Genomic DNA, 22,711 nt, shown 5'->3' with positions numbered 1-22,711 from the left:
TTTTTTTTTTTTTTTTTTTGCAGCATTTGGCCAGGGCTGGTTTTGAACCCACCAAGGAGCTAGTGCCCTATTCCTTTGAGCCACAGGTGCTGCCCCTGAAATACATGTTTCTTTAGCTACTTCTCACAAACCAGTTCAAAATTAAGTCCATAGGATGTTAGTTGAGAAAACAAGTGAAAATGACAGATAGCGTGTGGAAGTACAGGCATCATGCTTGTCTGTCTCTAAAGGTTTGTAATGACACCAATCTCCTCTACCCGACTCTTACACATTAGGATAGATTATTTACAGAAAGTCCTTCAGTTTGGTTTCAGACAAAAAGAGAATTCTAGGAAGCACATCTAAGTCTATGGTTGGAATCACATCACTTTTAAATTGATACATAATGTTTGTACATATGTGCGGGGTATCTGTGATGTTTTATTACATGCACTGAATGTGTAATGATCAAATCAGGGTATTTGGACCATCTATAATTTCAATTATTTATCATTTCTACGTGTTGGGAACATTTCAAGTCCTCTCTTCCAGATATTTCTAGAAATATGCCACATTTTGATGTTAGGGATGTTCTCCCTACTCTATCAGAACTTATTCATTCTGTCTATGTGATTGCACCTATTAACCAACCTCTCTTCTCTAGTCCACTGGTTCAACTATATATTTGAGAATCACTCAAACATAAACCACAAAAAGCACTTAGTTCCTGGAACATTGTGAGAGTTCAAAACCTGGTAGTTACTATTGTTACTTTTCTGTTATAGCTGTCACCCCAATCCAACATTCCTCTTTCAGTTCAATCTCCATGTATTCTGCTAGCTGGGCTTAATTTTAAGAGAAATAAATGAAAATAACAAAAATTAGGTTTGTAACTATAAACTCAATTTTGATAACTGCAAATAATTTTCATTTCCCTTGAAGTAGGCTACAAAGATGAATACTATACATATCTATTTATGTGGATTTGGATTTTTTTTTATGGCCAAAGCCCGAGCCTCAGCTAATACTCTTAGAAAGAGAAACCATTGTTCAAAAACTGACTATGCTTTTGTCTGTAGTGATGCTGTACAACAGAATTATTTATCAACTTCAATAAGATGTTATGCTTTATTAAGAATAGTTACTGAATAAAAATATTCTCTAACTATGGCATTATAAAATAGTTGGCAAATAAAATAGTACAAATGACTTATAGCTCAAAAAAGAAATCATTAACAGTTGTCTGCATTTAATTCATAGCATTGTAAAAGTATTAGTTCCTCTAATACTTTGGATAGCCATATTTTATAAATTATTTAATGATTTACATAATTATAATAGCTAATACAAATTAAGTGCCTATTATCTCCATCTATTGTGCTAAACATGTACACACATTATGTGTATGTTTTACTCATTCCAATAACTACATGAGGTTGATTCTATTATTATCCACATTTCACAAATAAAGAACCCCAGGCCCAGAGAGGTAAAATCTCTTTTCTAAGATCACATTAGCCATTTTATTAGATCAAACTTGACCTTATATAGTTTCCAGAGCATGTTTTAACATCTTCATTAATTTTTGTACATTCCTGAGATACTGGATCTAGATTAACAGAATCATGACAGGATGAACCAAGTGAGCAGGGTGATGCTCACGTCACAGTGCCTCACTGAGGTGTGAGAGCTGGCAAGTAAGATGGGAAATCTGGGTGATTATGGAAGTCATGGCCCAGGAGCAAGCAAGTGAAAAGGAAGTGGATGGAGAGCTGGACTCCTATTTAGGAGACTGCCTCGACTCAGTCTGTCCAAAGATTGAATGGTCCTTCACATACTGGGCTGTTGTATATTCTATCCTGAATGTCTGGTCCTTTGAGTTCCAAGAAATGCTACAGATATAATGAGTGGATGACTGCATAGGAACACTTAGGGGCCTCTGCTCGCCCACGAGTTGGGAACATCTGAGAGTTCTGCAGCTGGTCTGAGACCATTCTGAAGATGAACTCTGCTTATGTGCAGAGTCAGGATATGCGTGCGGATCCTCTACAGCAGCGATTCTCAACCTGTGGGTCACGACCCACAGGAACTGTATTATAGGGCCACAGCATTAGCAAGGGTTGAGAATCACTGCTATACAGTCTCTCTCCTATGAAATACAGTGAAGGACACTAAACAAAGTATGAAGCTGACAAAGTCTTAGTATCAGTCACTGTTTCAGGAGGCCCCATATGAACTCAACATGTTTCTAATCAGTTCTCAAGAATTCCTACAAACAAGTCTCCTATTGTTATCAGGTTATTGACTTAGAGTCCTCAAACTGCCTCTTCAGTGGAATTATTTTTCATATCACATCTTTTTGTCTGGTATTTTTAGTTCCTTTTTTTACCCCACATATACTTCAATAATATGTAAAAAAAAAAAAAAAAAAGTACTGGGAACAATCTTATTGACCCGTGAATCCTGACCTGGCTAGTTCAGTCCATTGTAATGTTTCTCATTCTTTTCCATAAATAATTTATTTCACCCACTTGACCTTGACATAGAGCACGTTTCTACTATGTTTACTAGGGTTTATTCTGCACGCATTTTTCTCCCCTACTATACTGCCACAGCAAGTACTCTGAAGATACTGGTAAGATTTTCAACTCTAAATGTGCTCTGCCACACATATGGACATAAAATGAGTAATCACAGATGATGGATACTTGGAGGATGAGAGGGAGAGGGGTGTATGATGAGAAATCATGTTATGACTGCATACATGTCATTCCAGTGGGGACCTCCAAAACCTTGACTTCAACACTATGCATTGAATGCAGCAAAATTACATTTGTACTGCACAAAATTTATACAAACAAATGAATGACCAAATAAAAGTGGTATACTATACTTTGTGAATAGCTAAGATGCACACAAACAACTTGCTGGTCAGTAGTTTTTTTTTTTTTTTAATATACTAGATAAAACTTGTATTCTGTATGATCCTTAAATGTGGCTTTGAAAGTAATTCTTAGTTACTAGACTTCGTTATTATAACATCACCTCTAAAAATTAAACAGAAAGATTCATTCAGGATTTGAGTCCAAATCTTAGATTATTCATATTAAAATGTCATTAGAACATAAACACAACACTGATAGCTTGAATCCAGTAAAGTAATTAACCATATGTATCTTGGTTTTAAGTGTGTCTTAATAGTTTCTGGTGACAATTAAAATTAAATTTTACAAGTGGAGCATGAATCATTTAGTGAAATTAATGTATTATATAATTATCATTAGGGAGCAACAGGAGACCATTATGATGCGTCAAAATCCCATCCTACGAACATTACAGCTTCTCTGAAACTGTGCAGAATCAGTTGGATACAGCCTTCTCTGGATGTTTTCCTCTTCCTTTGTACTTTCAAAATCATCTTAGTATTTATGGAAACGTATTATCACCTACAGACCAGGACAATTACACTGTATCACATTATGAGTCCTAAGGTCTATACTTCAACTTTTAAAACTGAAATCAATTATAGAGGCCAATTTCTCACCGAATTTAAGAAATAGGGAGCAAGAAAAAGGTTAATGCAATCATTCCTTCAGGGACAAAGAATCATTAGGAAAAGTGGCAACAACAAGAAACAGGAGAAAGAAAATTAACTGTAAACTAACCGTCATGTTGATGTGTGTGGATGTGTTATTAATTACATATTTCATATGGGCTTTATGTTTACAGTGCTGAACAAATTAAGGACATAGGAAAGATCATCTTGTGAAAGATTTCAATACCTGTTCATCTTATCTAAATAGGTGAGAGATATGATCAAATAAAGTTTTCAGTTTTCCTCAACATGGCATTGTAGAGTGATAACTGAGATGTAATTTACTAAGAGTTGTGGTTAAATGGCTGCATTAGGTCAAGTCTCAGATTCTCGGGCTATTACAATGGCCTCCTAGCTCAGGTTTCTGAATTTGGACTCTCCCATTATAATCTAGGCAGGATCAATATTTACAATCTGAGGTTAATATTTCCCTGTCACCTTCTACAATATGATATATAAAAGTGTTTATAACATGGAATAATTATAATTATGGCGTATTATACTCATTTCTCTGATCCTTCACATAAACAATTATCATTCTTTAGATAGTTCCTAATTTTCTTTTTTTAACATATATTCTAAAATTTTATTTTATATTACAAATATTTATTTTTTAATTTTTTTATTAAATTATAACTCTATATGTTGATGCATTTATGGGGTTCAGTATACTGATTTGATATACAATGTGAAATGCTTATGATATGGGACAGGTGGCGCCCCAGCTATCTCAGCCAAGCTGGGCTGGAGGACCTGCCGCCTCAATCTTGCTGGTGTTAGTGGTGGCAGCCAGCAGAGGAACCAGCAGCCTGGAGCATCGGCAAGCAGGGGAGCTTTGCTTCCCCACCAGAGGCACCAGACACAAGCAGGGGAAGACACTGGCACCTCCTCTTCCTCCAGTGCATCCCTGATTGGTCCATTTTCAAAACCTGCTCCTGATTGGTCTGTTTTTAGGACTCGAAAACTCATTGGACAATAGCCCCTATATAAACCCCTGAGCAGAGAGCTCAAAAGCAGATTGCCGCAGACCCTCCAGGGAGAGAGCAGAAGAGGAAGAGCTGTAACACTTGGATCCTGCTCTGCAAGAAAGTTTGGCTCTTTGTAAGAGCTGTAACACTTGCATCCTGCTCTGTAAGGAGGTTTGGCTCTTTGTAAGAGCTGTAACACTTGTATCCTGCCCTGCAAGGAGGTTTGGCTCTTTGTAAGACCTATAACACTTATACCCTGCTGTGCAAGAAGGTTTGGTTCTTTGTAAGAGCTGTGACACTTGTATAAAACCTATCTTATCCTGCTCTGCAAAGTTTGGCTTTTTGTAAGAGTTATAATACCTGTTAAATAAAACCTAACTTCCATCCTGTGGTCCATCGATTCATTCATCGAATCATCGAGACCAAGAGCCTGAAAATCCAATATCAAAAGTCTGGTATCACTTACATTGAACTGATTAACACATCCATCACAATTATACCTTTTTCTTAACAGTTTTGAAATGTACCATTGCATCATGCACATTAGGTGAGGTTCCCCCCCCCCCAAATACCCTCCCTGTCCCCTCTCTCTCCTCTTCCCTTCTACTTTCTGGATTGTAGTTATGTTTTACCATTTGTGTGATTATATGTTGATTTCATAGTAGTATTGACTACATTGGACACTTTTTTTTACATGCTTGAGATACTTTACTAAGAAGAATATGTTCCAGCTCCATCCAAGTAAACATAAAAGATGTGAAACTCCATCTTTTTTATTTTACCAGTATTTGTCCTTCATGAGTTAAATTTGCCACCACCACCACCCTTTTCTATGTTTTCTGCACATCTCCCTGTTATACACTTTATCACCTTGTTTCCTTGGTGTAACAGAAATTGTCCAATCCTATGCATATCCCTTAGAGCAACTTCCATTTACTAGTATTTAGAGCTTGACTCAATGCCCTCATACCAGAATCTGCAGAGGAAACTCATTTACTTACTTATGTTGGAGGCAAGAAGAGCCAACAATTTGCAATCCCTCCACCTCCAGCATAGCAAGTGAGTTATTGAACTCTCAGAATTTAGCATTTCAATTTCTCAGTTCTATCAGTGCTTGAGCAGAATAGTTCTGATGTGTGACATACCTTTTCCTGCAATTTGCCCTTGAGATTATGTTCCAGTTGTCCTAGTGATAGCTGGTGTAATAGCAGGGCCATTATTGGCTGCCTTCTCTTTTTTGCATCATTTTCTCTTTTCTCTATTAGTTAACTGAGTCTCTCAAAAATTATTTATACTTGAATATATTATCTCCATGTTTGTTCTTGAAGAGCCCCGGTAAGACATCTGACATGTGAGGTACCAGGCGTAGACGAGGGAGGAGGCTTCACATGGGATTCTGCAGTTGAATCACTCACTGGCCAGTTGGCACCAAGACCTCCTGACCTACTGTAAATTTACGATGACCAGGATAGTCCCCTGTGGTGAACTAAGATGGCATACAGGATTAAGAGGATGTATGCTTCATATGGTCTCTCCAGGATTTGAGAGAGATGGTGACAGTGACAATGAAAATGTGTATAGTGTTAGCTGTTGCAAGTATTATGAGTGGTCTGAAGGGCAAAACAATGACAGGCTCAAATGCAATCTAAAATCTAAGGACATGCTGTGAAAAAGTCACAGTATCTCTTTGGTGGCATCTAAAGAAACTCTCTTCTTCTGTAGCTATAAAGACTGAATTAAAAACTGAATTAAAAACCAGAGTGTGTTAACCAATCTGTGTTAGATTATAAGAGTGGCAGAACTATAGAGAAGGCTTTTAAGGGCCTTAGCAGAGGAGGACCACGAGCATGAAACCTGGATCTGGGACAGGGGGGTCCTTCATTCCTCCTTACTAGAGGGAGATTCTTTACTTCTCAGGAGACCACAGAGATAAATCCTATAATACATGTATGTCTTCCTAAGTATTTGTCCTCTTCTGTGACTTCAGACCATTAATTAACTGTATTTAAGACTGAGCATGAGCCAATTGAGGAAGTACTGTATCTGCTTCAAGAATAAAGGGATTGTTCAATAAATGAACTTCAGAAATTGGCTAATATGTCTGTACAGGTCCTGGAAGAGTATGCCTAGAAATAAATCTTCAGAATGATGGACAAAGGGTGCATGGAAAATACAATGCACGCAGTAGATGCTAAGGCTCTATTTACATAGTCATGTGAATTCACATCTAGATACATGCATTTTGAAGTACGATCATCTACATCTATATGTAATAGTATATCTAGTTACATGTTTCTCTAAAAAATATTTTAATTCCAGAAAAAATACATATAAATAACAAAAGTACACAATAATATTAAAATTTAAATCTGTATCTTTAATAATTCTAAATGTACAGGAGAACAGTATGAAAAAAATAAAATCTTGAAAGGTATCCAACATAGTCACTTAACTGATGACATCAGCAGCAGCTCTTTTCAAAATTAAAATGTAAGACATACACGCAGTTTTATTAAACATACTTAAGCTATATATAAAGATTCCACTTACCCTCACTTGACCCACAAAGGCATTGGCTTCTTCCTCTACCACAGATAAATTTCTAGGCAGATAGGGATCAAATACCGGAGCATTGTCATTCACATCTGTCACCACCACATTCACTGTGGCAGTGGAAGTCTTAAAAGAATAAAAAGAATTAAATGTGAGAGGCTTTTTTTTTATTTTGAATTCAGTTAAGTGGTCATCCTGGTATTTGACAATCTGAAAAGCATCTCATTCTTATTCTTAGTCCTAAAAAAAAAAAAAAAAAGGACTAAAAATAAATAAATAAAAAGTAACAAAAAAAGAAGCTTGCAATTTTCAAGCACCTCAAAAAACAGATGGAAAAAGCCAACGATGATATCAAAGGGCAAAGATCTTCTTGAAAATGTCAAGTATTTCCTGGAGGCTTCCTCTCAGAAAATGATTTTACTTTATCTCCATCCCCTTATATCAGTGGGAAACTTTTGTTTATACACACATGCACTTCTTTATCCTTGGAATGTGCTTTTTTTTTGTAGTTCTCATAACTTGTATTCTTACTGTTTTAAAATAAAGCTAGTGCAATTACAGAATAGCATGATACATCAAATGGGCATTTTAAGACAAGGTAATGCTACCAGAAAATACTGCCTTAGTAAGTCTGTAGATTTACAACTAGACCAAGGGTATGAACTTGTGGTAGTCATGAAATGACAATGTTATGAGCACACAGCCTCTGAAATTGTAAGCAGGTAAACCTTGCCAGTAGTATGTGCTATCTAGTTAGAAGGTAAATCTCTGGCCTGCTGCAACCTGAAAATAGTACGTAGGTCAACGAATTTTGCACAATCAAGAAATATCTCCATATTTGACTCAAGCTGGAAAATGCTCTCTCTAATTAAACCCTACGTACATACAGCACACAAGCTCTATTGAGATCTGTCACATAGTGGGATAGATTACAGAAGGCTCAGAGCATAGATAGACCCCTAACCTGGAAAGCAAGAAATCCAGTATGCTATGGTATTAAAATATTTAGGAAGGTGTAAATAAAAAGTGGAAGAAAAAAGTAGGATGAAACTATCGAGAGAGAATTATCCAACCTTTGTTTTAAAAAATACATACACAATTTCTATTAATTTGTAAGTAGTTTGTAGTGAGAAGCTAAAAATCTGAGCATAAAGATTAATCTGAGAGTGAGTGAAGCTGAAGAGAGTTCAGCAGTCATGGGGCTTGAGGAGTCCGGTAATCAACTGATATCCCAGCTGTCAAGAAGTCTTGGCTCACGGCTTTGTGTTGGGATCACTGGAGTTCTATACTACTTGAGTAATGGTGCATGGGGACTAGACCAGGCCTTACTGGTAATAGGCTTTATCAGACTTAATAAACTCAGCATTCAAATTCTGATTGTATTAAGGTGATCTACCCCTGTTTTAACAGAAGGAAACACAAATCCTCTTTTCAGTAACATAACTTTATCCAAAATCCTCTATAATATTTTTAGACACAGTGTTCAATGATCCTTGAAAAACTACCAGACATATAAGATAATTCTTGGGTATTGGTAGTGACTCATTTCTCTGTGAACTGGGTATATTGGTGGGCTTATTTTTTTGAAAATTCATACAGGTATTACTATATGATTTTGTACCTATTTTTATATTTAAAGTTCAAAAAATGTATTTAAAAACATGTACAAAGATGTCCAGAACAGAATGATATAGCCAAAGTCTAGAAATAACTCTAACTATTTATAATAGATGGTTCTATAGATTGTGTTCTATGCATTCAATGGAATTATATAAAATACTCAAAATGTAACAACTACTACAAATAATCTCCATGGATGAATTTCATGAACATAAACTTCAGTGAAATAAATCAGACACAAAAGAGTACATACTATTTGATTCCACTTATATAAAATTCAAAAAAAGTGTTTCTATATAGGGTGATAAAGGTTAGAATGAGGCCACTTTGTAGATGATGAGGAAGGGTCAGTCAGAGATAACCATGGACTTCTACAGTGCTGATTAATTTCTGTTTTTTCTTATGAGTAGTTTGTTTACTATGTAAAAATTCATTAAGCTGTGCAATTATGGTTTCCACACTCTTTGTGTATAAATTATTATGTTTTCATGAACTCATCTAAAAGATGCATGCATGGAAATATATACAGGTATGTATTATAAATGTATCTAAATATGTATAAAGATATTCAAATGCTATTTAACTAGATGGAATTCAGATGAATGTATCTTCCCATTGTGATTTTTACATATTTTCAAAATGTTCTCCAAGAAGGCTATCATGCCTTTAAAATAGGAAGTATTTTTTTTAAATTTTATTTCATTACAATTTGCATTCAAGTTGAAACCAGTAAGAAGATGTATGTTTGCAGTTGTTGTAGTTTCCAATTTGCCTGAGGTTGAGCAAGACATTAAAATTGACAGCCTGGAGCCAAAATGTAAGAGTAACCGTGCTGGAGTTTGCTGGGTTTTCTTCAAACTGTCTGACCCCCTTCATGTCAGTGTATCTGTTCCTCTATCAATCTGTTCTATTATTTTGTCATCCTATTCTTAAAATTCTCATTATGGATTCAATGGAAATGAATGTTTTCAGACTTTCTTGAGTCCTCAGTTAAACGCCGTGACCTGTAATGGTATAACCCAGAGCAGCTCTGTGTCACTAAGTCAACTAACAAGCCCACCATTGTGGGAACAGGAGCAGATATTCATGGAACATGTAAGCATCTCTGTTCATTTCATAATGAAGTTTAGATAAAGTGAAAACAAATCCATGTCTCTGGTAGAATATAAGATCAAACCATACCTAAATTAATTTCTAGCTTGAAATTATAAGTTTCTTAAAAACTTATCCAAAGACTACTTGCATCAGAAGCACTAGGTAATAAATAGAAATTAAGTCTATTGACTCTATTGTTTTGAATCAATAGAAATAATTATAGATTGGTTATTTATAAAACATGATCATATAATTTTAACATGCATATGTTTTTGTTTGTTTTGGGGGGGGTAAGAGACAGAATTTCACTCTGTTGCCCAGGCTGGAGTGCCCTGGCCTCACCCTAGCTTACAGCAACCTCAAACTTCTGCCTCCAACTCTGGAGTAGCTTGGACTACAGGTGCTCACCACGACACCAACCAATTTGTCTATTTTTAGTAGAGACAGGGTCTCACTCTGTTCAGGCTGGCCTGAGTTAAGGAATCCTGCCTTGGCCTCTCACAGTATTAGTATTACAGGTGTGAGCCACCATGCTCCACTTTCATGTAATTTTATTTTATTTTATTTTTTTATTAAATCATAGTTGTGTACATTAATGCAATCATGGGGTACAATGTGCTGGTTTTATATACAATTTTAAATATTTTCATCCAACTGGTTTTAGATTAATTCAGAAAGATGGCAGCAGTATGCTTTGGTATGGATCTGTGCCATACAAAATGTTGTTTCTTATTTAGGAAATATTCTTTAGTTGTTTAAGTTTAAATGCTAGTAAATGAACATCAGCTATTTTAATTAAAGCAAAAGAATAGGACAATGTGTCAGCTAACACATTTTCACAACAATTAATTTTAAAAAGTCAATTTATATTATGCTAGTTAAATTTAAAAGTTACCACATTAATAAACCTAATAAACCAAAAGTTACCTGTTTTCTATCAAGGGAATTTATTTGAAATTCCAGTGACTGGAAAAACTTGCAATTTATTACTAAATACCATAATTTATCCTTTTTATGGTAATTACTTTTATCAAGTATGTCATATATTTTATTTTGCTTTAAATCACAGATGACTTCTCAAAATACATATTCCATCCTCAAAAATGCATGCAGATATTTCTGTCATAACAAACAATTTAAATATACATTTACTTTTATAAACTAATATGGCCCTGAAATAAGGATGCTAACATATCATAAAAATGTAAGCTGTAAAGTCAGACTCAAAGAAAACAATGTACATTCATTTGTATGAAGAAGTTTTAAATTCATGAAAATATACCTTAATTATAAGTATTTTACATCTACATATAACCTTTCTGTATTTTAGACTGTGGACTTTGCTGATCCTATCAAGCTATTTTTAAATTTGGAAATTTGGAACTGGGTTTATAGGTAGAAAATAACTAACAGGTTCAAATTTATTCGTTCAGGAAATTTTGCTTATATGCTACAATATGTTATATATAATACATAATATAGTGTACATATTTAAACATTTACATATTTAAATATAAACTTTAAAAAAGTTATATATATTATAAAATGTATATACACATATTAAACATTAAAATATATAGTTTATTCTATAATCATCTGTTTTTTGTTTCAAAATCTTATTAAACCAGCTATATTGAAATTCAAAGTTATTTGAACTTCATACATTATCTTATGCACATATTTTTGCTTTTGATAATGTTTGCTAAATTTTGATTATAACATTAAATGCTCAATTTTTGAAGGTTGTTTATTTATATCACCATGTCTAAAAGAAATTCAGGAACTAATATTACTTCAAGGCCAACACAAAGATGCTAGGCTTACTAGTAATCTGAAGTTGTAAGAAAACATTACAGGTGTTCATGGTGAAAATCATAATCAAGTAATTCAAGAGAATTTTATGGGGATCAAAACCATGACAGAATCAAGTTACCTATCATATCTACTAAAAAGGCAAACATTATTACCAAACACATTGAACCTGGTCAGAAAGATCTGTGCTTCAGATCTTCCCATTTTAAATTTAAAAAAGGTCTGATCACTATTTGCATATATATCTATTGTATATATATATCCTTGCATATATAATCTTTAAATACTAATTATCTTTCCCCTAGTGTGGTTACTTACAGATAATATGAGGAATTATGCTAAGTGAGACTTCTAAAAATAATTTTGATTCTCTGTTTAAAAAAAGGAGGGTCAGACTCTTTCAGCATTCTCCTTTGCCTTTATACTTTGCTCCACTATAGTGAAGAGCTAAGGCCTAGAGTTATAGAAGCCTTTTTGAAACTATTAGGTTTAAAAAAAAAATGGGATAGATATATACACACTAAAAATGACAGAGCCAAAAATATCCCCCAGGCATCTGGCTTTAGGCAATTCTCTTGCCTCAGCCTCCCAAGTAGCTGGGATTACAGTCACCTGCCACAATGCCTGGCTATTGGCTGGGTCCGGGTTTGAGCTCACCACCCTCAGTATATGGGGCTGGCACTCTACCCACTGAGCCACAGGTACCACCCTCCCCCAGGTGACTTCACAGTCATTCTTGAGAGCCACTATGCTATCCCTTCATCATACACCTCTGGGTTTTTTTCTCCTTCCATCTTTCTTAATTTTTAAATGTAAAGTTCAGTAATAGTAAGCCTGTTCATATTTTTGTAGAAACATCATCACAGTACTCTTCATCTAACATAACTGAAAGTCTATAATAGAGTTAAGGGTATCCAGTAAACACCACCCCTTCTCTGGTCCCTATCCCTGGCAATCATCATTCTATTTCCCATCCCTGTGATTTTCACTATTCCACTATCTCTAATAAGTGGAATCATACAGTATTTTAGTGCATATATATACTGCATTTTGTTTATTCATTCATCTGGAGATGGACAGTTGGGTTGCTTCACATTTTAGCTATAGTGAATAAGGGGGCTGTAAACATGGGAATACAAATACCTTTTTGAGACCCAGTTTCCAATTCTTTTGGAGATATATATATATATCTATCTATATCTATCTATCTATCTATCTATCTATCTATCTATCTTCAGAAGTGTACTAATTGGTGGTTCATGTGGTAATTCTATTTTTAATTTTTGAGAAAATACCAAACAATCTTCCACAGCAGCTGTACCATTTTACATTTTTAACAACAGTGTGTCCAGTTTTGCCACATCCCCACCAAACATTTTTTTTTTTTTTTTTGGCCTATTTCGGTTTGTTCTGTTCTTTTGCTGTTGTTGTTGTAGCTCTTGATGGTCGTATGTTTTTTATAATAGCTACCTTACTGGATGTGAGGTGGTACTTTATTATGGTTTCGATTTGCATTTCCTTAATGTGTTGTAATGCTGAATATCTTTTAATATGTTTACTGGGCATAGTATAACTTTTTCGGAAAAAAGTCCATTGAAATATTTTGCTCATTTCCAAATCAGTATTTTATTGTTAATTTTAAGAGGTTCTCTTGGCGGAAGCCTGTAGTCCCATCTACTCGGGAGGCTGAGGCAAGAGAATCACTGGAGGTTGCTGTGAGTTGTAATACCACAGCACTCTACCAAGGGTAACAGAGTGAAACTCTGTCTCCAAAAAAAAAGAAGTTCTCTATATATTTTAGCTATTAACCTCTTAACACATATATGATTTGCAAATATTTTTTCCCATTTCATGAGTTGCATTTTTATTGTGTGTTTGATGCCTCATTAAAAAAAAAAAACTTTCATGAGGTCCAATTTGATTTATTTTTATTCTTTTGTTGCCTGCTCCTCTGTAATCATACCCAAGAAGTCACTGCCAGTCTAATGTCTTGAAAATTCATTCTATTTTTTCCTGGGATCTTTATAGCTTTAGGTTTTAAATTTAGGGTTTGGGTCACTGTGGAGGTTATTTCCATATGTGATGTAAGGTATGGGTCCACCCTCATTCTTTTGGATAAAAATGTCTAGTTTTCCCACCAACATTTTTCAAAAATGTAAAGTGAAAAAGTATCTTTCAAAAATACTGTGTATTCCCCATTGAAGGGTCATAGAAGCTACCTTGAAAATCACTGAAGCAAGGAGTAAGGGCTTGTTTTGGAATCCTCTATTACATGGCATTTGATTCTAACTCTGCCTTTATGCCAATCTCACTCTTCTTTGATTACTGTAGCTTTGTAGTAATTTTGATATTGGGAAGTTGGGCAGTGCCTGTGGCTCAAAGGAGATGGGCACTGGCCCCATATGCCCGAGGTGGTGGGTTCAAATCCAGCCCTAGCCAAAAACTGCAAAAAAAAAAAAAAAAAAAAAAAAAAAAAAAGAAAGAAAGAAAGAAAGAAAAAGAAAAAAAAGAAATTGGGAAGTATGAGTTCTCCAGCTTTTAAATTATTTTTTTGGTTTGGTTATTTGGTATACCTAGTGTTGTCATATAAATTTCAGGATTTTTCTATTTCTGTAAAAATGATCATTGAGTTTTTGATAGGAATTGTATTAAGTCTGTAGATTGCTTCTGGGAGAATTGCCATTTTAATAATATTATAAGTATTGCAATCTACAAGTATGGGATGCTTTTTGATCTACTTATGTCTTGTTTAATTTCTTACTAAAATGATTTGTAGTTTTCACTGCATAAGTCTTAGGTCTATTTGATTATGTTAATTCTTGATTATTTTATTCTTTTAGATGCTATTGTAAATAGAACTGCTTTTTTAATTTTAGTTTTGAATTGATTACCTCCAGTGTATAGAAATGCAAATGAATTATGTATGTTGATTTTGTATCTATTAGCTAATATTTTTGTGTGTGTGTATGTATAAGGCATCTATAGGGTTCTCTTTCTATAAGATCCAATCATCTCTAAGCAAATATAATTTTTCTTCTTCCTCCCCCAATTTTGTGTCTTTTGTTTCTTTTTTTCTTGACTAATTGCTCTGGCAAGGACATCGAGTACAATTTTCAACAGAAGTGGTAAAAAGAAAGCATTATTTGTCTTGCTCTGGACATGAATAATAGCTACTAAAATATAAAAAAAAATTATCTGTACTCATGATACCTAAAGAAATAACCATTTATAACAACATATAGATATTTTATGTATTCCTGATAAAATTTAGTCAAAGCCAAACTATATTTCTTCAATATTGTCTACAAAAAATGAACAATGACTAATTGAATGTGAGTTCTCTTCCCTCCCAGTCCCATTTTGGTGGCTTTTCATGACAGCATTTTTACATTTTTGCTGGCAGTTTCTTCAAATTAACAGCAAGTGCCAGTAATCATTTTTATTTAAGCAAATTCCATCCATCTGTGATCTGTGTTTATTAAGAATACTTCTCAAAACACATGATTATTAAAGGTAAAAAGTCTATTTTATTGTAATTCTTACAAATGACATAGATTTAAAGGTTTAGACAAAAAAGGGTTATAAAGGCTAGGATGGATGTGGTGGCTCACATCTGTAAGCCTAGCACTCTGGGAGGCCAGGGTGGGAAGATTATTTGATTATTATTATTTCAAGTGTTTGAAACCATCCAGTGCAAGAGTGAGATCCTCTCTGTACTAAAAAAAATAGAAAAATTAGTGGGACATTGCGGCCTGTAGTCTCAGTGACTTTGGAGGCTAAGGCAGGATGGATGAGTGTTTGAACCCAGAAATTTGAGGCTGCTGTGAACTAAGCTGACGCCATAGCACTCTAACTTGGGCAACAGAGTGAGACTCTGTCTCAAAAAAATAACAAGGTGTTATAAAGATGATGGAATCCTCTTTTTATGCAATCACTTTCTTTTGGAACCCACTGTATATGCCCACATATAAATGTCCCTAAAATTACTTAAAAGATAAAATTAGTGAAGAAAACATTTGTTTGCTTACAATCTAAGTATTTTGTTCTCTCCTGATATTTCCAATATAAATTTTAGAACATAAAACAAAATTTACTCAAATAGATTAGAATTTAAAAGTTGAATGAGACCTGATAGATTAGACAATAGGGACATAGAAATGCTAAGTGACCTGGCCAATAAGAATTAAAATACCCAAGTAAATTACTGAAAAATGCCTTGAAGAGGACAGAACCACTAATTGTAACCCCAGATGTATATTGTTTTTGAATGGATGAAACTACAATTACTAGATCATGACTATGCCAGATATCTAAATATACCATTTATTTTCCATCTATTCTTTTGACTAAGAAATTTTGTTTTTATTGATAGACTTAAAATGTCCTAACCAATATTACTCCCCTTAGTTTTTGATTTATAATGTGACGCATTTCAAAGCTATGTATCATCCTTCCTTTCTTGTTTTCTATCCTAATGGTTGATCTAAACGCTCCTTTTTAATTTCACTTTGTCCTAATAACACTTCTTACTCTATGCTAAATAAGTCCTCCTCTTCCTCCTTAGAATATTTATCCTCAGTTATCGCCTAGCCAAGTTTACCATTAACCTTTCATCATAAGTCAAGTTCTTCAATTACATCCTCTAGAGACTCTCAATGACCTCTTCATACACCTAACATAGGCACATTATAATAATCAAGGAACTTGCATATATAAAAAGTAATCTTAGGCTTTATTTTTCTTCACTTTTCTATTACCTAGGTATTTTCTACTGGCCTTGTTATTTTCTAAAACTTGTCTGTATATTTTATTCTCAACATATCTATCATTCTCTATCCAATGTCTGAAAAGTGTCACCTAGCTTATGGGCAGATTGCAATTCCCAAATTTAACTATTTCTATCTATTGGTGTCATTTTCAATTAATATGATAAAACTATTCAGGCATCCATTTTATTTAATATCATAGTAAAATTTACTCAGAAATCCTTCACAGATAAACAGGAGGAGGGCAGCTCACATATTGAGGGAAGTAATTTCAGATAAAGTTGAAATTATACAGGGAAGTTATTTCAGGTAAACTGGCAGGTATGTTGTAATTTATATCAGGTGAGCCTTGCTTATATAACACATCTATACTGGTTTTGAAATTATTTCTTGACAGGAGCACTGAGATGGCACAAAATCATTCCACTAAAGACAAATAAGAAATCAAATGAAACCAAACTAAACTAACTCATGGTATAGAAATGGTGAAAAAATAAATACTAACAATTGTTACATTACAATGCTTTGAAATCAGCACGGTGGGCTAGTTCAAAAAATGTAAAGACGTGACTTTAAAACATTTCAGAATGATTAACTATGTATTTATTTTTTAGAACTGATTTTTAGGTCCAAGGAAATAGAGTTTATCCTCTCTAGCATTCTGGACCCTTTTATACACTTAGAACATCAAGGATTCCTCAAGGTTCTGAGCGCCACTTACAAAGATCTGTGGAATCAATCGCACCAGTTTTCTAAGTACTTAAGGGTGTTTATTTAAACATATACTTTCTATACCACGGCCTCACAAAAGTGACACTAAGTGAAACTGAGCCCAACATATTAAAACTATAAAAGATTTTATAGTGCTGCAAAGATAGTAGGCACAATGGGAGACCTGTTAGAATAAAGCTACATTTTGTCTTCTGTGTTAAGTTGGGTAACAGAGCCCATCACAAGTAAGTGTCCTCTCCAGTCTAGGTTGCAACACAGATCCAGAGGATAGGTGCATCTATAAAAATGCCCCTTGCAGAAAAGAGCACTTCTCTCATTAATCATAAGTTATTATAAGTTGCTCCAGGTAAAAAGTTTTAATTCGAGTCTGTCATAAATTGTTTTAAGAATCTGACACTACAGACTATTTCCTAACACCATTTTCAAATCCCTTTCCCTGGGAGTGTACTCACCCCATCCGGCCTGCCATCTGACGCTGTGATGATCAGAATGTAGCGATCCGTGCTTTCCCTGTCCAGTGCTTTCCCTAAGGTTAGAATCCCCGTACTAGTGACAGAGAAAACAAACAAAAAAGGCAGAAGAGATACATCAGAAAGAGAGTTTACGTAGCACAGTGAAGTACTTTGATAGTTTTTTTCCCTCTCAGCAATCACAGCTGGAGTATTAAAGATGTATGAGACTATGATTCATATTGAAAATGTTAAGGCTGTCAAGTTTCTCAGCAATAATGATGAACTGCAAAACTGAGACAACTGTGTCTATTCTCTAGTTTCCAGGAAAAAACAACACAAATCAAAACAAAACAAAACTGTGCTTAATTTATTCCAGGAAGAACAATATCAATCTTACTTGCAATTACTTCAAAAGTAAAAGATTCATCATTCTTTAGCAGTCTCACAACTCTTTGAGACAAGGAATGGTTTCTTACGATTAAGCTAACCATCTCCAATTTACACCACATAGACGTCTATTATGAAAATGGAAAACAACTAAATTCCATTTTGACAAACCCTATGGATAAAAGTATATTTTTTCTTTATTCCTAATTTCAAAATAATAGAGGATCCTTGTAGAAAATTAGAAAATATTTAGAATATATATTTTAATTATAGTGATTATAAATATTTTGTAATATTTTTGTTTTATATAATCACATTTAAGTAAATGTTTTCAAAAGAGAAATCAGTTTGTGTATTTCATATTCCTTTGAAGAAAACATTATTTTATTTGCATTCAATCTCTCAATTTATAATTTATAAAATAAATCTTTTGTGGATGCACTAATAATTTTATTATTTTGCTATTTTTTTAAAATGTAGGTGGTGTACGGTGGAAGATAAACATCATTTTGGCAAATTCTTGTAGAATTTTTCTAATATTATGTCTTACCTTTTCACTGATTTGATGCTTTAAGATCTTGAAGACTATATACCAATGTAAGTTATTTTTGTATTTATAATATTTTTATATTTTTATCTTAGCAATGTAAGTTATTTCTAAATAACCAATGTAAGTTATTTTTATAACTGCTTAGTTATACTGCTCTCTAAAACAAATTCTACATTGATTTCCTAGATTTTATTACCTAATACTGCATTGGACACTGTTTATGCCTTAATAAGCACTTCCTGTAGAAGAGAGTTTATCTGAATATAATAACACATTGAAGTTTTTATCAAGTATTAAAACACAATTTATTTCTGATTATTAAAAAGTTTTCCTTTTAAGGTAAGTTCTTTAATAGTAATAATGGAATTTAAAAAGTTTGTATGACATATGGTCGTTTAGTACAGAATCAAAACTAATGAATCCGCATCAGAATCACAGTTACTCCATTTGTTTTATTTTGTTTTGGTGTTTGATATGGTCTTCCAAAAAGTTCTAAACAAATGGCATGAAAAACTGACTTTGCTTCTTATATATTTTAAAAATGTTTTGTCAAATAATTGAAAACTAATTCTCAGTCTGTTCACAACAATCAGGTTTGGATCAACCTTCTCTCCTGCAGATGGTTCAGATAATCTCATTTTAAAATAACATTAAATGAGAAAAGTAAAATGTTTATTGCTTCTGAGATTTATTCACAAGTAAGAAAAAGGATATGTAAAGACTTACACATAGTTCAATAAAATAAATACAAAAATTTAGTTATTGTTTTCTTCTCTCTCTCAGCTTAAGATCTCTATATTCTTATATTCTTCTTCTATATTACTCCTTGCATAATAAATTAGAAAATTGCTAAAAAATTATACAGTATTCTTGCTTAGGACCATATGACACATTAACATAATTCTTTATGATGTTATGATTGCAATGGAGACAGTCCTTTCCTTAAAATGATGTGTGCCTTGTGACCCAATGTTGTAGGCAATTCAATAAGATATTTGGTAAATGGAGGAAAGACTAAGTAGTGTCTATTAGTATTTATAGCTGGAAAACTAGCTGAAGGATCTATGTGAGCATCCTTTCATGAAATCCCAGAAACAGCTGATAAGGAGGAGTCTTCCTGCCATGGATAGAGGATATCAGGACAAGATAATATTCAATTGTGTATATGGGCCATCCATTCATCCACTGATGAATGCTTATGTCTTAGAGCATAAAATGTTTGGCTGCTTGGAGTTTGACATGGCTTTCTATGCTAAATTGTAATTGATAATTAACATACTCAGACCAATAGAGAGTCAGGTTTTGGAAGCAGTTCAGGAAAAAGATGTTGATGCATGAAAAAATGTGGTAGAGTGAAGAATGTTAGAGGTAGTTTGATTTCAGTATATATTTTGAAAGTAATCCTAGCACGCAGGGAAAGCCAAGGCAGGTGGTTGCTTGAGTCAGGAGTAAGAGATCTGCCTGAGCAAGAGTGAGACCCTGCCTCTACTAAAAACAAAAACAAAAAATAGCAGGTGTGGTGGTGGGTGCATTTAGTCCAAGCTACCTGGGAAGCTGAAGAAGGATCACTTGAGCTCAAGGGTTTGAGGTTGCTATGAGCTATGATGCCACAGCACTCTACCCAGGATGACAGAGTGAGACTCTGTCTCGAAAAACAAAAAAATAAAGTAGAGCTGAACTACCAGAAAAATAGTATTATTTAATGTTCAATTTAACCATAAAGTTTACACTGTTATAAAAACACAAATTTAAATTTAGTGTCAAAATTAGTCACAATACAATTAAAAATGCCACAAACAAAAATATTTTCATATAAAATTTGAGTCAGAGACTAGAATTTAAAAGTCTCTTATTTTGCATTTTGCTTTCGAGTGTTCTATCACATAGGCTATGTTACAATGATAGCAATCCATAACGGTTTGAGAGATGACAATGCCTCAGCCTTCCAAGATAAATACCATAAATATTTGTCATTTTAGTTGTAGGGGAAATTACATCTTATTTAAATGTTTACCCGATTATGGGTGTTAACTGAATAAATATTTGTTGAATAATTTGCCACCACAATTAATATTGATGCTATGAAAAGTTACTGGAGTTTTCATTTTTGTTGTGTCCTTTTCCAGCTTTGGAATCAAGGTGATGCCGGCTTCATAGAATGAATTGGGGAGGATTCCCTCCTTCGCTATGTTATCGAATAAATTCTGAAGTATAGGTACCAGCTCTTCTTTGTAGTTCTGATAAAATTTGGTTGTGAATCCATGTAGTCCTGGATTTTTTTTTTGTTATTGTTTTTGTTAGAACATTTTTTTCTTTTATTACTGCTTCAGTCTTTTTCTTGTTGTTCAGGAGTTCTATTTTTTTCTGATGAAGTCTTGGGAGGTTGTGTGTTTCCAAGGATTTTTCCATTTCCGCAGTGATTTTGCTCTTGTGCACATAAAGATTTTCAAAGTTTTCAAAGATGATATTTTGTATTTCAGTGGTATTACTTGTAATATCCCCTTTTTCATTTCTGATTGAGTTTATTTGGGTCTTTTCTATTACTGGTAAATCTGGCAAGAGGTCTATCAGTTATATTTATGTTTTCAAAGAACCAATTTTTTGTTTCATTGATTCTTTGCTCTTATCCCCATTTCCTTTAGTTTTGCTCTGACCTTATTTATATTCTTCTGGTGACTTTGGGTTTGATTTGCTCTTTCTTCTCTAGTTCCTTTAGAAATTTCATTAGATTGCTGATTTGAGAACCTTCTATCTTTTTGATGTAGGGCGTTAAGGCTATTAATTTTCCTCCTAGGGACTGCTTTTGCTGAATCTCACAGATTTTGATGGCTTTTGTTAATAAGTTTGAGAAATCTTTTGATTTCTATCTTAATTTCATTATTGACCTAATAGTCATTCAGCAGCAAGGTGTTTAATTTCCAAGACATTATATGGAATTGAGCGTTTCTCTGGAAGTTGATTTCTACTTTTATTCCACTGTGATCTGACATGATACATAGTATGAATTCTGTTTTTTGGAATTTATTGAGACGTGTTTTGTGGACTAGGTTGTAATCAATCTTGGAGAATATTCCACATACTGATGAGAAGAATTCATATTTAGAAATTGTTTTAAGTAAAGTGTTCTAAACATCTGTTAGGCTTATTTGTTCTAGAGTTTCATTTAATTCCAGTGTTTATTTATTTATTTTAGGCTTGGATGATCTGTCCAGTTCAGTCAGTGGGTTGTTGAAACCCCCAGCATTATGATGCTGTTGTTATCCCAGTTAGAATGGTTTTTATTAAAAAGTTTAAAAACAATAGCTGTTGGCCTGGATGCAGAGGAAAAGAAATGCTCACATACCGTTGGTGGGACTGCAAATTAGTACAACCTCTATAGGAAAACAGTACGAAGATTTCTTAAGGAACTAAAAGCAGACCTGTCATTTGATCTAGCAATCACACTACTTGGTATTTACCCAAAGGAAAGGAAGTTATCGAAAAGACACTTGCATACAAATGTTTACTGAAGCACAGTTCACAATTGCAAAAATGTGGAATTAACTCATGTTCACTCAGATGCCTATCAATTCACGGATAGATAAATAAAATGTGGTATATATGTGAGATGGAATACTGTGCAGCAAGGGAAAAGGATGAACTAAGGCTTTTTTCAGCAATTTAAATAGACTGGGAGATCATTATGCTAAGTTAAATGCCTAAAGAATGGAGAAACAAACACCACATGTGCACAGTATTGAATTGGAACAAACTAATGAGAGCAAATGTGCACAGAAGTAAGTAAAACTCACTGAAAATAAAGCACTGGGGAAAGTAAAGGATAGAGCAGGCAAAAACATGCCTAACTGAAATGAACACTGTCTGGTGATGTTCCTGCGTGCAACATAACAGAATCTATACACATGTGATCAAAAATGTTTGTACAATAATATTTTGAAATTTACAAAAGTTATTGGAGTAATTGTTATACTATATAATCATGCAGATATGTCCATTTAGTATATGAAATTGGATTATTTTCATAGCTAATGTTAATAATTTTTTAAAAAATCAATATTTTTTTTTACAATGTGAGTCTCTTTTGTGGCTATGTGACTAAGCCATTTTATTATATTTTATAATGAGTCAATGCTTTGTAACTCAATATTGACATTAATTATTCATTAGTGGTAATATATTTTAAAGAATCATAGAAATATATA

The 22,711-nt window shown here is 33.8% G+C and overlaps 1 protein-coding gene across 16 annotated transcripts in view; it reads right to left on the bottom strand.

Moving 5' to 3' along the window:
- Positions 1-22,711, bottom strand: part of PCDH15 (protocadherin related 15) — a 691,874-nt gene that overhangs the window by 217,112 nt on the left and 452,051 nt on the right. For all 16 annotated transcript variants that reach the window (XM_003783651.1, XM_003783650.1, XM_023509543.1 and 13 more), the window contains 2 exons: positions 17,573-17,666; positions 7,093-7,221 (listed from right to left, as the gene is read on the bottom strand). In XM_003783651.1, coding sequence (XP_003783699.1) covers positions 7,093-7,221; positions 17,573-17,666 — 223 coding nt within the window. The remainder of the gene's footprint in view (positions 1-7,092; positions 7,222-17,572; positions 17,667-22,711) is intronic.

The sequence above is a fragment of the Otolemur garnettii genome, unplaced genomic scaffold (genome assembly GCF_000181295.1).
Source record: "Otolemur garnettii isolate 467f Iridium unplaced genomic scaffold, OtoGar3 scaffold00008, whole genome shotgun sequence".
NCBI lineage: Eukaryota > Metazoa > Chordata > Mammalia > Primates > Galagidae > Otolemur > Otolemur garnettii.
The sequence above is the reverse complement of the archived record's forward strand: the minus strand, read 5'-3'. Positions and strand labels throughout refer to the sequence as shown.